General features: G+C 36.5%; 1 protein-coding gene across 1 annotated transcript in view; it reads right to left on the bottom strand.

The window, feature by feature from the left end:
- SYCP1 (synaptonemal complex protein 1) overlaps positions 1-17,045 on the bottom strand; it is a 146,435-nt gene that overhangs the window by 43,329 nt on the left and 86,061 nt on the right. Inside the window, exons 25-30 of the mRNA XM_018045949.1 lie at positions 10,660-10,722; positions 10,424-10,486; positions 3,783-3,899; positions 3,253-3,363; positions 2,063-2,155; positions 1,462-1,536 (exon numbers count right to left, since the gene is read on the bottom strand). Coding sequence (XP_017901438.1) covers positions 1,462-1,536; positions 2,063-2,155; positions 3,253-3,363; positions 3,783-3,899; positions 10,424-10,486; positions 10,660-10,722 — 522 coding nt within the window. The remainder of the gene's footprint in view (positions 1-1,461; positions 1,537-2,062; positions 2,156-3,252; positions 3,364-3,782; positions 3,900-10,423; positions 10,487-10,659; positions 10,723-17,045) is intronic.

The following is a 17,045-nucleotide window of genomic DNA, read 5'->3' as shown; positions in this document are numbered from 1 at the left end:
AGAGAGGGAAAAAACTGGCTTAAGACTCAATATTTTAAAACAAAAATCACAGCATCTGTTCCCATCACTTAATGGCAAATAGATGGGGAGACAATGGAAACAGTGACAGACTTTATTTTCTTGGGCTCCAAAGCCACTGCAGATGGTGACTGGAGCCATGAAATTATAAGACACTTGCTCCTTGGGAGAAAAGCTGTGACAAACCTAGACAGCCTATTAAAAAGCAGAGACATTACTTCACCAACAAAGGTCCATCTAGTCAAAGCTATGGTTTTATCAGTAGTCATGTATGGATGTGAGAGCTGAACCATCAAGAAGGCTGAATGTTGAAGAATTGATGCTTTTGAGCTGTGGTGTCAGAGAAGACTCTTGAGAGACCCTTGGACTACAAGAAAATCAAACCAGTCAATCCTAAAGGCAGTTCTGAATATTTATTAGAAGGACTGATGCTGAAGCTGAAGCTCCAATACTTTGGCTAAGTGATTCAAAGAACTGACTCATTGGAAAACACCTTAATGCTGGGAAAAATTGAAGGCAACAGAGAAAGGGGACAACAGAGGATGAGATGGTTGGATGACATCACTGACTCAATGGACATGACTTTGAGAAAGCTCCAGGAGATGGTAAAGGACAGGAAAGCCCGACATGCTGCAGCCCATGGGGTCGCAAAGAGTCAGACACAAATGAGCGACTCAGTCTCAGTTCAGTCACTCAGTCATGTCCGATTCTTTGTGACCTCATGAACCACAGCATGCCAGGCCTCCCTGTCCATCACCAATTCCCAGAGTCCACCCAAACCCATGTCCATTGAGTTGGTGATGCCATCCAATCATCTCATCCTCTGTCGTCCCCTTCTCCTCCTGCCCTCAATCTTTCCCAGCATCAGGGTCTTTTCAAATGAGTCAGCTCTTCGCATCAGGCGGCCAAAGTATTGGAATTTCAGCTTCAACATCAGTCCTTCCAATGAACACCCAGATCTCCTCATCTCCTTTAGGATGGACTGGTTGGATCACCTTAGAGTCCAAGGGACTCTCAAGAGTCTTCTCCAACACCACAGTTCAAAAGCATCAATTCTTCAGCGCTCAGCTTTCTTTATAGTCAAACTCTCACATCCATACATGACCACTGAGCGACTGAACAATACCAATACAGGCATTATTTTTTTCTGAAACACAATCAGTAGCTAAAAAACACATACAAATACATAAGCACTTTTAATATATGAAATATAGTTCAAATATTTATATCTAAAAGCATGACTACTCAAACTAATCCTATATTTATATGCTTAATATTTAAACAATAGAATATGCTAAATATTTCTGAAAAAAGCTAACAGGGAAAATTATATTTTTAATCCATATGTAAACTTATCCTATTATTTTCTAATATGATATCTTTGTGAAACTTAGGTTACACCAAAATCCAAAGTTACTTTATCTATATTGTTACAAAACCTACTTTCTCTTCTCTTTCTGTTTCAAGGTGTTTCTTAACAGACCAAAGCTCATTTCTGAGATTGGACAGTTCAATCTCCTAAAGAAAAAGGAACATGAAATTTATAAGTGCATCTATACAGTTCTTAAGATAATGAAAATGCAAACTAATATTTTAAAACTTTAGTTTTACAGAAAAACGAATTCACTCATAAAAGATATACACTTTTTATTTTTTATTTTTTTGATATACACTTTTTAAAAGCTTACTGATATGAAGGCTGTTAGACGAACACAACGAAGGATTTCATTTAGACAAATTTTGTATAGTTTGCTCTAAAGAAATATTTAACACTATATATATATATCTATCTCTTATTCTCATCCTCTCCCAATCTATCCCACTCCTCCCTTCCAAACCTCAATCAGAGCTCAAACTTATTTGTAATTGGAATTTATAACTTTTCACTTGGAAAAAAGAGATCATTCTACAATTTCAAAAAAAATTAGAAAACCATCTCTCTATTAGATCTATAACATCCCTTTCAGATCTATGGTTATTTGATTCTATAGATCAAAAATTATGGTTTATATGAAAACTGGCTTCTACTGCTATTTTTTCTCACCAGAGATGCTTTCATTGATGAGTGTTCTTGTTCTTTGCTCTTATAAAGTCCTAATTCTGAGTCTCTTTCTTCAACAATTTTATCATATTGGTGCTATATTAAATAGAGAGAATATTTTAGATGTACTAGAAGTTCAAAAGCTTATGTTTTAATAACACTGTTATCCTAATGCATTTACTATTTACAAAAACAATGTTTATGAATTCAGTAATATATATTTGAGTATATTTTTAAATTTTTTTAATTACATTTTTAAATGCTAACAATAAAAACAATAAAACATAGATAACGGTCTTAGAAATAACCCAAGAGCAAAAAATAATTTTTTTTAATTAGGAATAATGAATTTCATAATTTAAAAAAAACATTAGAAACACAAGGACCTCTTAGAAAAACCACTGATTCCAGATCTTGGGCTGGAAATACAAGATAAGTCTTAAATATTTTGTTGTTAACAGAAAGTAAGAAAGCTATCACAGATTATTAGGGTCAAGTCAAAAGGACCTGCCAACCAGTTTGAAGAGGTTCCCACTGGCCAAAGTTGGGACAATTTAAGTATCAATAAGGATAAAAACTGTACTGGATTAAGACATACAGAAATTGCTTACATTTTTGAGTTCACGATATTATTTGAAATATTTTAATTTCTCATAGGTTACTTCATAATAATATCCTAGCAACAACTTATAAAGATTAATTGATAGGTATAGCCCACTTCCTATCAAAATCCTGAAGAGTATAAGACTTAATTCCCTAAGAGAATGATTACTTTAAAACAACAGTAAAAAATAGAGCATACTCACAAACACAACTAACATAGTTTTACATCTATTTATTATCGTTTAGTATGTGTTAGACAAAGGTAGAGGATACAAATATTATATTTATTTAAGCACATATACTAGGTATGTACTTAAAACATAAGATGGAAAATTCTGTAAGAGACTACTAAGAAAACAGAACAAGAGTGGTTATATCTATCCATAAAATGATGAGGAAAGACTTCTTCAAGGAAGTGACACTTAGGCTCAGCTTCAGGTAGTGAAGATTTGGAAAAATGAGAGATCAAGGATATTCCAGCTATAATTAGACACTGTTGTCTAGATAATTTTCTCTAACAAATCAGAATATTTTACCATTTTATGTATAAATATCGCTAAAATTGATAATTTTCATTATACAAAAATTACCTTATGTTTTTCCATAAGTGCTACCATTTCAGCTATTTTATGTTGACATCGTATATCAATTTCTTTCTGTAATTTTACTGCTTCATCAGCTACTACTTTTGCTTTTGCAACCTATGAAATAAATTTAGTTTTTTTAAATTAATGCCCAAAGAGCAAATTAAACTCAAATGTTAAATTTAAGTTAAAGAAATCAAACACCAGGAAATTACGAAAGCCAAGGAGAAAATGCACTACTGTTTTGGTTTATTTTAGTTAGAATCTTCTATCAAGTGAGATGACAGTATAACACTGCAAAGATCATTTAATCTTTTCAAAACAGTTATATACTACTCAATACTTAAATACTTAGCATAACAATACTTTTAATTTCTATTTTAAAAAGCTAATTAATTGTCCCTGATATAATTTACTAAATCTTCTAAAGAATTATAATGCTAAAAGTAAGAATTATTACTTTCCTCTTAAAATGTTAACATACAAATATATGGTTTTAGTATAACAAGTTCTCAAACATATTTAGGTTTTCCTACCTCTCCCAAAAGATTTTCTTCTAATAACTTTTTGTCCTCAATTTCTTTCTGATAGCTGTCAGTCATTTGTTTAAATTTTTGTTTGGCACCTTCTAGTTCTACCTCTAATTTACTGACCTTCGAATAAAAATAGAATGAACATTAGTAAATGCTGTGGATTACTTGAAAAATGCATTCATTTGGGGGTTTTGTGACTCTCAGAAGATAATTTATTTATAAGATAACTGCAGTTGGATCATTTTCCTTACACTTTTCATATGGGGAAATGTGCTTTATTTTTCACAAAATCTATCTTTTCCCCTAAAATACGTAGTCTTGACAAGCAATATCCTAAAAGCAGGCATATTTTTATTTTTTTTATTTTTTGACAATATTTAAATTATTTAGTCTCTGTTGCTTTATTACAATAAGTAATTATTCCATGTGGACAGAACACCCATGTAATTCAAAGAAAAAGTGATGGGGAGGGAGGTAGGAGGGGGGTTCAGGATGGGGAACACACGTACACCCGTGGTGGATTCATGTCAAGGTATGGCAAAACCACTACAATATTGTAAAGTAATTAGCCTCCAATTAAAATAAATTTATATTACAAAAAAAGAAAGTTTATTGTGATATAACTTATATGCAAAAAAAAACCCACATATTTAATGTGGAAATCCAGCTGGATATTTAATGGAGTTCCGACTTAGCTATTTAAAAACCTAAAAGATTATACTGTTGAAGTGCTGCATTCACTATGCTAGCAAATATGGAATACTCAGCAGTGGCCACAGGACTGGAAAAGGTCACTTTTCATTCCAATTCCAAAGAAAGGCAACATCAAAGAATCAAACTACCATATAACTGTACTCATTTCACATGCTAGCAAGGTAATATTCAAAATCCTTCAAGTGAGGCTTCAGCAGTACATGAACTGAGAACTCCAGATGTACAAGCTGGATTTAGAAACGGCAAAGGAACCAGAGATCCAATTGCCAACATCCACTGGATCATAGAAAAAGCAAGGGAACTCCAGGAAAACATCTACTCCTGCTTCACTGACTACACTGAAGTCTTTGACAGTGTGGATTACAACAAACTGTAGAAAAATCTTAAGGAGATGGGAATACCATACCACCTTAACTGTCTCCTGAGAAACCTGTATGCAGGTCAAGAAGGAACAGAACGGACATGGAAAAACAAAGGGACTGGTTCAAAATTGGGAAAGGAACGCGACAAGGCTGTATACTGTCACCCTGTTGATTTAACTTACATGCAAAGTACATGATATGAAATGCTAGGCTGGATGAATCATAAGCTGCAATCAGGACTGGCAGGAGAAATAACAACCTCAGATATGCAGATAATACCACTCTAATGGCAGAAAGTGAAGAAGAACTAAGGAGCCTTTTGCTGAGGGTGAAAGAGGAGAGGGGAAAAAGCTGGCTTAAAACTCAACATTCAAAAAGCTAAGATCATGGCATCCGGTCCCATCACTTCATGGCAAGTAGATGGGGAGACAATAGAAATAGTGACAGACTTTATTTTCTTGGGCTCCAAAATTACTGCGCACAGTGACTGCAGCCATGAAATTCAAAGACACATGCTCTTTGTAAACAAAGTTATGACAAACTTAGATAGCATGCTAAAAAATGGATTTGCCAACAAAGGTCCATATAGTCAAAGCTATAGTTTTTCCAACAGTCATGTACAGATGTGAGTTGGACCATAAAAAAGGCTAAGCATTGAAGAATTGATGCTTTTGAATTGTGGTGCTAGACAATACAACACACACACTCCCTTGAACTGCAAGGAGGTCAAACCAGTTAATCCTAAAGGAACTCAACCCTGAATATTCACTGGAAGGACCGATGCTGAAGCTGAAGTTCCAATACTTGGGCCACATGATGAGAAGATCAAACTTACTGGAAAAGACCCTGATGCTGGGAAAGATTGAGGGCAGGAAGAGAAGGGGTTGACAGAGGATGAGATGGTTGGATGGCACCATTGACTCAATGGACATGAGTTTGAGCAAACTCTGGGAGAAAGTCAAGGACAGGGAAGTCTGGCATGCTGCATTCTGTGGGGTTACAAAGAGTCAGACATGACTTAGTGACTGATCAACAACACTTAATGTATACAGTTTGATGAGTTTGGACATATGCATGCATCAATGAAATTATCAAAATCAAGAAGATAGACATACCCATCACCTTCAAAAGCTTCCTTCTGTCCCTTTTTTTCCCATAAGAACATTTACATTAAGAGTCTACCCTCTTAACAAGTTTTAAAGTAAACAATACAGAATTGTTCACTAGAGGCATTATGTAATACAGCAGATCTCTAAAACTACATTATCATGCATAACTGAAGTGAAGTGTTAATAGCTCAGTTGTGTCTGACTCTTTGCAACCCCATGGACTTCAGCCCACCAGGCTCCTCTGTCCACAGAGTTCTACAGGCAAGAATACTGGAGTGAGTTGCCATACCCTTCTCGAGGTGATTTTCCAGACCCAGGAATCAGACCTGGGTCTCCCACATGGCAGGCAGTTTCTTTACCATCTGGGCCACCAGGGAAGCCACAATTGAAATTTACACAAATTGAAGAAGGATTCCCCATCTCCCCCTCCCACCAGTCCCTGGTATTTCTGCTTGCATGTGATTGACTATTTTAAATATCATGCAGTATTTGTTCTTCAGTGACTGGCTTTTGTTGCTGAATTGGAAATATTCTTTATATATTCTGCATATTAGATCATTACCAACTATATGATTTGCAAATATTTCTCCAGTTCTGTGGGTTGTCTTTTCACTCTCTTGATGGTGTCCTTTGATCCTTGCATAGTGTTCTCTTGAACACTATAAATAAAGCAAAAAGATTCAATGCAATCATTCCAATTGCCTTTTTGTCAGAACAAATTGATCCTAAAATTTACAAGAAATTCCCAGGGACCCTGAAGAGCCAAAACAATCTTGGAAAAGAAGATTGCTGGAAGACACATAATCCCCAATTCTAAAACTCACTACACAAAGCTACAATAATCAAAACAGTGTGGTACTGACATAACGTAAACATATGGATCAATGTCTAACCCTTATGGCAGAAAGTGAAGAAGAACTAAAGAGCCTCTTGATGAAAGTAAAAGAAAAAGTTGGCTTAAAGCTCAACATTCAGAAAATGAAGATCATGGCATCCAGTCCCATCAATTCATGGGAAATAGATGGAGAAACAATGGAAGCAGTGGCTGATTTTATTTTTCTGGGCTCCAAAATCATTGCAGATGGTGACTGCAGCCATGAAATTAAAAGACGCTTACCCCTTGGAAGGAAAGTTATGACCAACCTAGACCGCATATTAAAAAGCAGAGACATTACTTTGCCAACAAACGTCCGTCTAGTCAAAGCTATGGTTTTATCAGTAGTCATGTATGGATGTGAGAGTTGGACTGTGAAGAAAGCTGAGCACCGAAGAATTGATGCTTTTGAGAGGACTCTTGAGAGTCCCTTGGACTGCAAGGAGATCCAACCAGTCCATCCTAAAGGAGATCAGTCCTGGGTGTTCACTGGAAGGACTAATGTTGAAACTGAAACTCCAATACTTTGGCTACCTGATGGGAAGAGCTGACTCATTTGAAAAGTCCCTGATGCTGGGAAAGATTGAGGGTAGGAGGAGAAGGAGGCGACAGAGGATGAAATGACTGGATGGCATCACCGACTCAAGAGACGTGAGTTTGGGTAAACTCCGGGAGTTGGTGATGAACAGGGAGGCCTGGCGTGCTGCAGTCCGTGGGGTTGCAAAGAGTCAGACACGACTGAGTGACTGAACTGAACTGAACAGAACAGGAAGTCCAGAAATAAAGCCATTGCCATACAACTATGGTCAACTTATTTTCAATAAGGTTGACAAGACAATTCAATGGAGAAAAAATAGTCTCTAACAAATGCTGCTGAGACAAATAATTAGTACATGGAAAAGAATAAAGAATGAACCTCAGGCCACATTACAAAAATAACTCAAAATAGATTTAAATGTAATCAGTTCAGTTCATATGTAGATCAATTTGGGGAGAACCAGAATTTTCACATAAATGGTATATTGTTAAAATCACATTTTCTAATATCTTGTTATACATGTTTAATACTAGTAATTATTTCTGTGTAATGATTGTATATCTAACATCCTTAATAAACACACTCAATACTTGTATTAACTCATTTGGAGATTCTTACAGATTTTCTACATATGCAGCTCCCATCTAAAATCAACTGAATCTGCTTTGTTTTGTGAAGATTTTAAATTGCTAATTCAATCTCTTTTAGGACTATTCAGCCTAATTTTTTTTTTGACATTGTTTTGGTGAATCTATTTCACTTTAACTTTTTCAAATACATTGGCATAACAATGTTCATAGTAAAGGTATTAACTTTAAACTTTAAAAAATACATGCCATAATTTCTAGATTAATAGAACTGTGGCTAGAGGACATACTCTGTGTGATTTCAAGCCTTTGAATTTTATAGCCTTATACATGATATTTTTGTTAACTGAGTGTTCTTGAAGAGTATGTTTCCTTCACTTTTTGACCTAAAAAAATCTCCTTATTTCTTCAACATACTTAAAAGAGAGATATTCTGGAGACATAATTCAAGGTTGACATTTTCTCTGTACTTGAGAATATTTTTTTCACTGTTTTCTAACTTACACTGTTGCTTGTTGGAATGTCCATGGTAAATTTGTCATTCTTTCATTGGTGATCTCTCACTTTTCTCCAGCTACTTTTAAGACCTATTTATGTCTAATATTCTGCAGTTTTATATATTAAGTCTCATTCTGGATTTATCCTAATTTTTCCTTCTTGGTATATATCAATCTTCCTGTATCCATGAATTCATCAAATCTAACTATTCTCAGTATTTACTGCCTCTCCCCAATTCACTCTATTCTTTCCTTCTTCCTGGGCAATACAAAAACCATTATAAAAAAAAATTCATTAAATTAAGTGGCAATAATAAGAACATGATACCATACAAGTTGGACTTCACAGCTGGCACTAGTGGTAAAGAACCTGCCTGCCAATGCATGAGACATAAGAGACATTGGTTCGATCCCCAAGTTGGGACCATCTCCTGGAAAAAGGCATGGCAACGCACTCTAGTATTCTTGCTTGGAAAATCCCACAGAGGAACCTGGAGGGCTACAATCCAAAGGGTCACAAAAAGTCAGACATGACTGAAGCAACTTAGCATGCATGCACGCACCATATAAATTAGACATGAGAGATAAAGGAGATTTATATATTCTGAAGGTAAAATGTACCAGTAAAAAGGACAAAAATTATGAACTCCAGCTATATGCTGTTAATAAAAGACACATCTAAAATAAAGGCACAGAAAGCACAATAGTAAATAGGTTGCTAAAAATACAACATTGTACATCAACTATACACCAATAAAATTTTTAAATAAATAAATGAACACCATTCAAACACTAAACACTAAAGAAAATTGGTATAACAATAAAACAGAAGAATTACTAAGGCAAGAGAATATTAATACATAAAGGGAGTGTCTTTATTATGAAATAAAAAGTTATATTATATGTAGAAAGAAAACCACTCCCTTATCTATGCAGTAGTATAGCACAGACAGAAGGGTAAAGAAAATAATGGGCAAGCTATACACAGACTAAATAAATGTTGGATTCTGACTTAAACCCTGCCATCAGATGAGGCTATACCATTGAAGTACATTAACTCACTTGCCACTATAAAGCCTGCCACCAGAGGCAGCTTAATTGTCACTTGCCACTCACTGATAGGATTTTGATATGAATCTGCAAGTAACTGATTTATTATGGTCTCTATGCAGTCAAACCTCTCTGCTAATAATAATCTGTATTAGCAGCTGATCCCCAGAGCTAACATACCTCAGCTCCACCTCAGATCATCAGGCATTATATTCTCATAAGGAGCAGGCAACCTAGATCCCTCAGCACACACAGTTCACAGTAGGGTTTGCACTCCTATGAGAATCTAATGACTCCACTGATTTGACAGGAGACAGAGCTCAGGAGGTAATAAGATTGATAAGGAGTGGGTGAAGCTTTGGTCACTTTCCTGTCACTCATCTGTTTTGCAGCCTGGTTCCTAATAGGCTATGAACCAGTACCAGTCCGTGGCCCGGGGGGTGGGGACCCCTGGCTTAAATGATTTTAACACAGCTAAACCAAAGATGTGCGTTCTATTACAACTAAAATAACTGCTACAATACAAAGGTCTTTGTTGCTATGGTTCAGTCACTAAGTCATGTCTGACTCTTTGCAACCTCATGAGCACACCAGGCCTTTCTGTCCTTCACTATCCTTCACTGCCCTGGGCTTCCCAGGTAGCATTAGTGGTAAAGAATGTGCCTGCCAATGCAGAAGACGTAAGAGATGTGGGTTTGATCCCTGGGTCCGGAAGATCCCCTGGAGAAGGGCATGGCAGCCCACTCCAGTATTCTTGCCTGGAGAATCCCATGGACAGAGTAGCCTGGCAGGCTACATTTCATAGGAATGCAAAGATTTGGACATGACTGAAGTGACAGCACACATGCAAAGGGCTTAAATTTCTAAATTCTCATCTATGTACTAGTATTTTTTTCTTAAAGATTCCAAATACCTTTATCTCATAAACATTCAGCTGCTTGCTTTCTGCTGTACTCTTCTTTTTAAAGGCCTTATTCTGTCAGAAGTAAAAAAATAAAGAATTATGTTTAATATCAAAGTGATTCAAACTTATCCTTCCACTGACTTAGACTAAATTACTAAAGTAAAGGAAAGCATTATTCACTAAAACTGCAGTGAATATAAAAGGTTTTTTAAAAAAGTAATTTGATTTTGGGAATTAGTACATACCTCCTGCTGGAGTTCTTCAATAAACTTGCTTTTATTTTCAACCTGTTTCCTCAAATTGTTACACTAAAAAATGAAGAGAAATTAAAATTATTTTATTCAATATTCCAGTCAAAATAAATACTTTCAAACTAACAAAAATATTAACATAGAGATTACTTCAAAAACTATGTCATTAGGACTTCCCTGATGGTGTCTTGGTTAAGAATCTACCTGCCAATACAGAGAACATGGGTTCAATCTCTGGTCTGGGAAGATGCCACATGCTGTGCAACAACCAAGCCCATGCACCACAACTACTGAGCCTACACTCTAGAACCCATGTACAACTACTGAGCTACCATGCTGCAAGTACTAAAGCCCATGAGCCTAGAACCCATGCTCTACAAGAAAACCCACTGCAACAAAAAGCCCATGCACTGCAACAAAGAGTAGCCCCCCATTCACTGCAACTAAAGAAAGCCCACATGCAGCAACAAAGACCTAGCACAGTCAAAACTAAATAGTCATATCATTAAATAATTCTATTAATGTCAAACCTACCTAGGGTAAAGGGGATAAGAGAGAAAACTGAGAGCTCACTAAAGGTACAGAATCCATTAAGACAAGCCTGCATAAAGCCCCAAACCCAAAAGACGACCTAATCAGTCAAAGTATAAATAAGAAATAAATCTGCCACATGGAAGGATACAGTAAGGAAACTTGTCTTGACCCTGGCACTGAGTGAATGCTATAAAAACGGTCCTGAAAGGATCCTGCTGTGATTTATGTCAGACAGTGTTTTGCCTATGTTCTCCTCTAGGAGTTTTATAGTTTCTGGTCTTAGGTTTAGATCTTTAATCCAGGGGCAGGGGTTAGTTACAGCTGAATTCATATTATCTCAATAATCTTAAAAAACTTCAAATGGAGAATTTACTTTAAAATGGGCTCATGTTAGTAGTGCCCTCAAGATAATCTTTTTGGGAAGATAACAATTTCAACACAAGCCTCAAAGAATTACCACAGGTAGTTCCAAGAAATCAAAAATGTAAAGAAATAAGGCTCCAAGAGTAAAAATCAGTAGAAAGAACAAAGAGCAAAATAAGAACTAAAAAGGCTTCAGATATTGAAATTATTAAACAAAAAACATCAAATTAAAATATTTTAAATATTATTTTTAAAGACCTAAAACTATGAAAAAGAAACAGACCATAAAGGAAAATTGATCACACTTTTTAAAAATAAAAAATTTATTTATTTTAATTGGAGGCTAATTACTTTACAATATTGTATTGGTTTTGCCATACATCAACATGAATCCGCCATGGGTGTACACGTTCCCCATCGTAAACCTCCTCTGCCTCCCTTCCCATACCATCCCTCTGGGTCATCCCAGTGCACCAGCCCCAAGCATCCAGTATCATGCATCGAACCGGGACTGGCGATTCGTTTCACATATGATATACATGTTTCAATGCCAGTCTGCAAAACCATCCAACACTCTCCCTCTCCCACAGAGTCCAAAAGACTGTTCTATACATCTGTGTCCCTTTTGCTGTCTCTCATACAGGGTTATCGTTACCATCTTTCTAAATTCCATATATATGCGTTAGTATACTGTATTGCTGTTTTTCTTTCTGGCTTACTTCACTCTGTATAATAGGCTCCAGTTTTATCCACCTCATTAGAACTGATTCAATTGTATTCTTTTTAATGGCTGAGTAATACTCCGTTGTGTATATGTACCACAGCTTTCTTATCCATTCATCTGCTGATGGACATCTAGGTTGCTTCCACGTCCTGGCTATTATAAACAGTGCTGTGATGAACATTGGGGTACACGTGTCTCTTTCAACTCTGGTTTCCTCGGTGTGTATGCCCAGAAGTGGGATTGCTGGGTCATAAGGCAGTTCTATTTCCAGTTTTTTTAGGAATCTCCACACTGTTCTCCATAGTGGCTGTAGTAGTTTGCATTCCCACCAACAGTGTAAGAGGGTTCCCTTTTCTCCACACCCTCTCAAGCATTTATTGCTTGTAGACTTTTGGATCGTAGCCATTCTGACTGGCGTGAAATGGTACCTCATTTGTGGTTTTGATTTGTATTTCTTTGATAATGAGTGATGTTGAGCATCTTTTCATGTGTTTGTTAGCCATCTGTATGTCTTCTTTGGAGAAATGTCTATTTAGTTCTTTGGCCCATTTTTTGATTGGGTCGTTTGTTTTTCTGGAATTGAGCTGCAGGAGTTGCTTCTATATTTTTGAGATTAGTTGTCTGTCAGTTGCTTCATTTGGGATTATTTTCTCCCATTCTGAAGGCTATCTTTTCACCTTGCTTATAGTTTTCTTTGTTGTGCAGAAGCTTTTAAGTTTAATTAGGTCCCATTTGTTTATTTTTGCTTTTATTTCCAATATTCTGGGAGGTGGGTCATAAAGGATCCCGCTGTGATTTATGTTGGAGAGTGTTTTGCCTATGTCCTCCTCTAGAGTTTTATAATTTCTGGTCTTATGTTTAGATCTGTAATCTATTTTGAGTTTGTTTTTGTGTATGGTGTTAGAAAGTATTCTAGTTTCATTCTTTTACAAGCGGTTGACCAGTTTTCCCAGCACCACTTGTTAAAGAGATTGTCTTTAATCTATTGTATATTCTTGCCTCCTTTGTCAAAGATAAGGTGTCCATAGATGCGTGGATTTATCTCTGGGCTTAAGAGGACACTAAGAGATAGAGAAATATACCATGTTCATGGATCAAAAGAATCAATATAGTGAAAATGAGTATACTACCCAAAGCAATCTATAGATTCAATGCAATCCCTATCAAGCTACCAACGGTATTTTTGACAGAGTTAGAACAAATAATTTCACAATTTGTATGGAAATACAAAAAACCTCGAAGAGTCAAAGCTATCTTGAGAAAGAAGAATGGAACTGGAGGAATCAACCTGCCTGACTCAGGCTCTACTACAAAGCCACAGTCATCAAGACAGTATGGTACTGGCACAAAGACAGAAATATAGATCAATGGAACAAAATAGAAAGCCCAGAGATAAATCGACGCACCTATGGACACCTTATCTTTGACAAAGGAGGCAAGAATATACAATAGAGTAAAGACAATCTCTTTAACAAGTGGTGCTGGGAAAACTGGTGAGCCACTTCTAACCGAATGAAACTAGAACACTTTCTAACACCATACACAAAAACAAACTCAAAATAGATTACAGATCTAAACGTAAGACCAGAAACTATAAAACTCCTAGAGGAGAACATAGGCAAAACACTCTCCAACATACATCACAGCAGGATCCTCCATGACCCACCTCCCAGAATATTGGAAATAAAAGCAAAAATAAACAAATGGGACCTAATTAAACTTAAAAGCTTCTGCACAACAAAGGAAAATATAAGCAAGGTGAAAAGACAGGCTTCAGAATGGGAGAAAATAATCCCAAATGAAGCAACTGACAAACAACTAATCTCAAAAATATAGAAGCAACTCCTGCAGCTCAATTCCAGAAAAACAAACGACCCAATCAAAAAATGGGCCAAAGAACTAAATAGACATTTCTCCAAAGAAGACATACAGATGGCTAACAAACACATGAAAAGATGCTCAACATCACTCATTATCAAAGAAATACAAATCAAAACCACAAATGAGGTACCATTTCACGCCTGTCAGAATGGCTACGATCCAAAAGTCTACAAGCAATAAATGCTTGAGAGGGTGTGGAGAAAAGGGAACCCTCTTACACTGTTGGTGGGAATGCAAACTACTACAGCCACTATGGAGAACAGTGTGGAGATTCCTAAAAAAACTGGAAATAGAACTGCCTTATGACCCAGCAATCCCACTTCTGGGCATACACACCGAGGAAACCAGAGTTGAAAGAGACACGTGTACTCCAATGTTCATCACAGCACTGTTTATAATAGCCAGGACGTGGAAGCAACCTAGATGTCCATCAGCAGATGAATGGATAAGAAAGCTGTGGTACATATACACAACAGAGTATTACTCAGCCATTAAAAAGAATACAATTGAATCAGTTCTAATGAGGTGGATAAAACTGGAGCCTATTATACAGAGTGAAGTAAGCCAGAAAGAAAAACAGCAATACAGTATACTAATGCATATATATGGAATTTAGAAAGATGGTAACGATAACCCTGTATGAGAGACAGCAAAAGGGACACAGATGTATAGAACAGTCTTTTGGACTCTGTGGGAGAGGGAGAGTGTCGGATGATTTTTGAGACGGGCATTGAAACGTATAGTATCATATATGAAATGAATCGCCAGTCCCGGTTCGATGCATGATACTGGATGCTTGGGGCTGGTTCACCGGGACGACCCAGAGGGATGGTATGGGGAGGGAGGAGGGAAAGGGGTTCAGGATATGGAACATGTGTACACCCGTGGCGGATTCATGTTGATGTATGGCAAAACCAGTACAATATTGTAAAGTAATTAGCCTCCAATTAAAATAAATAAATTTATATTTTAAAAAAATAAAAGAACTAATTAAAACTTCAGTATGCAGGTCAGGAAGCAATAGTTAGAACTGGACATGGAATGATAGACTGGTTCCAAATAGGAAAAGGAGTACATCAAGGCTGTATATTGTCACCCTGCTTATTTAACTTCTATGCAGAGTACATTATGAGAAACACAAGGCTGGAAGAAGCACAAGCTGCAATCAAGATTGCTGGGAGAAATATCAATAATCTCTGATATACAGATGACACCACCCTTATGGTAGAAAGTGAGAGGAACTAAAAAGCCTCTTGATGAAAGTGAAAGAGAAGAGTGAAAAAGTTGGATTAAAGCTCAACATTTAGAAAACAAAGATCATGGCATCTGGTACCATCACTTCATGGGAAATAGATGGGGAAATAGTGGAAACAGTGACAGATTGTAGTTTTTTGGGCTCCAAAATCACTGCAGATGGTGACCGCAGCCATGAAATTAAAAGACGTTTACTCCTTAGAAGGAAAGTTATGACCAACCTAGATAGCATATTCAAAAGCAGAGACATTACCTTGCCAACAAAGGTCCATCTAGTCAAGGCTATGGTTTTTCTAATCGTCACGTATGGATGTGAGAGTTGGACTGTGAAGGCTAAGCACTGAAGAATTGATGCTTTTGAACTGTGGGTGTTGGAGAAGGCTCTTAAGAGTCCCTTGGACTGCAAGGAGATCCAACCAGTCCATCCTAAAGGAGATCAGCCCTGGGTGTTCACTGGAAGGACTGATGCTAAAGCTGAAACTGCAGTACTTTGGCCACTCATGCGAAGAGTTGACTCATTGGAAAAGACTCTGATGCTGGGAGGGATTGGGGCAGGAGAAGGGGATGACAGAGGATGAGACGGCTAGATGGCATCACCGACTTGATGGACACGAGTTTGAGTAGACTCAGGGAGTTGGTGATGGACAGGAAGGCCTGGTGTGCTGTGATTCATGGGGTCGCAGAGTTGGACATGACTGAACGACTGAATTTAACTGAACTAAACTGAATAAAAATGTAATTAAAATTTAAAACTCAATAGAGACAAGAAAATCAGTCACTTCTTGGCCTTACCAAATGAATGCTGAACAAATTTTTAAACTATCAGTTTTAAGTATAACCAGATTATAATATTGCCTGAGAAAGCACATTTTACATATTTCTCCATTCTTCAGACTATCAAAATTTACTCCCTTGAGAGTTAATATTGATGATCATATCTTTCTCCTACTTAGCTTTCCCTAGAAAATTATAACTGACATTACTATATATTATAAAAAAACCCTTTATAATGTAGTTACAATAGTTCAAAAAATATGTATATATAATAACATTAGATCAATTTTGCTATTTTTACTGCCCCATCTCACTCTCCCTTCTTTCTGAATAAACTAATGAAAATTAAAGTAACTTATGTATTCAATGTTTTTAAATTTAAATAATATCTAAACTTAGGACTAACTGATATGTTTGATGGAATGCCCAGAAATTCTTATAAAAATTTTAAATTATTACAGTTCATTTTTAAGTAAAATAATTCAGGTACATAAAATCAAAGGATTTTATTCACTAGAATTCTAGCTAGAAAAAAAAATAGTGTTAATTATTAGAGCTGAGAACTTCAGAAAGTGAACTATGCTGTCCAAAGGACTATTCGTTAACTCACAGAAAGTCAAGTTTAGGACAAGTGTGTGGTGAAAGGCAGAGAAGGGAAATTGAATTGGTATCACTAGCCAGAAAGTAAAAATATCTCACAAAAAGAAAGGGAAAATTTTTCTGCAGCTCCTTTGATTAAAAAAATGGGAGACATATCTAAGAATGATTTTTTAAAAGCATCTTGCCACTGTAAAGATATCCACAGCAAATGCAGCTGGTGAGGGTATGAAATTTGGAGAAAGGAAAGAGA

The sequence above is a fragment of the Capra hircus genome, chromosome 3 (genome assembly GCF_001704415.2).
Source record: "Capra hircus breed San Clemente chromosome 3, ASM170441v1, whole genome shotgun sequence".
Classification (NCBI taxonomy): Eukaryota; Metazoa; Chordata; class Mammalia; order Artiodactyla; family Bovidae; genus Capra; species Capra hircus.
This window is presented reverse-complemented; position numbering and strand designations above follow the sequence as displayed.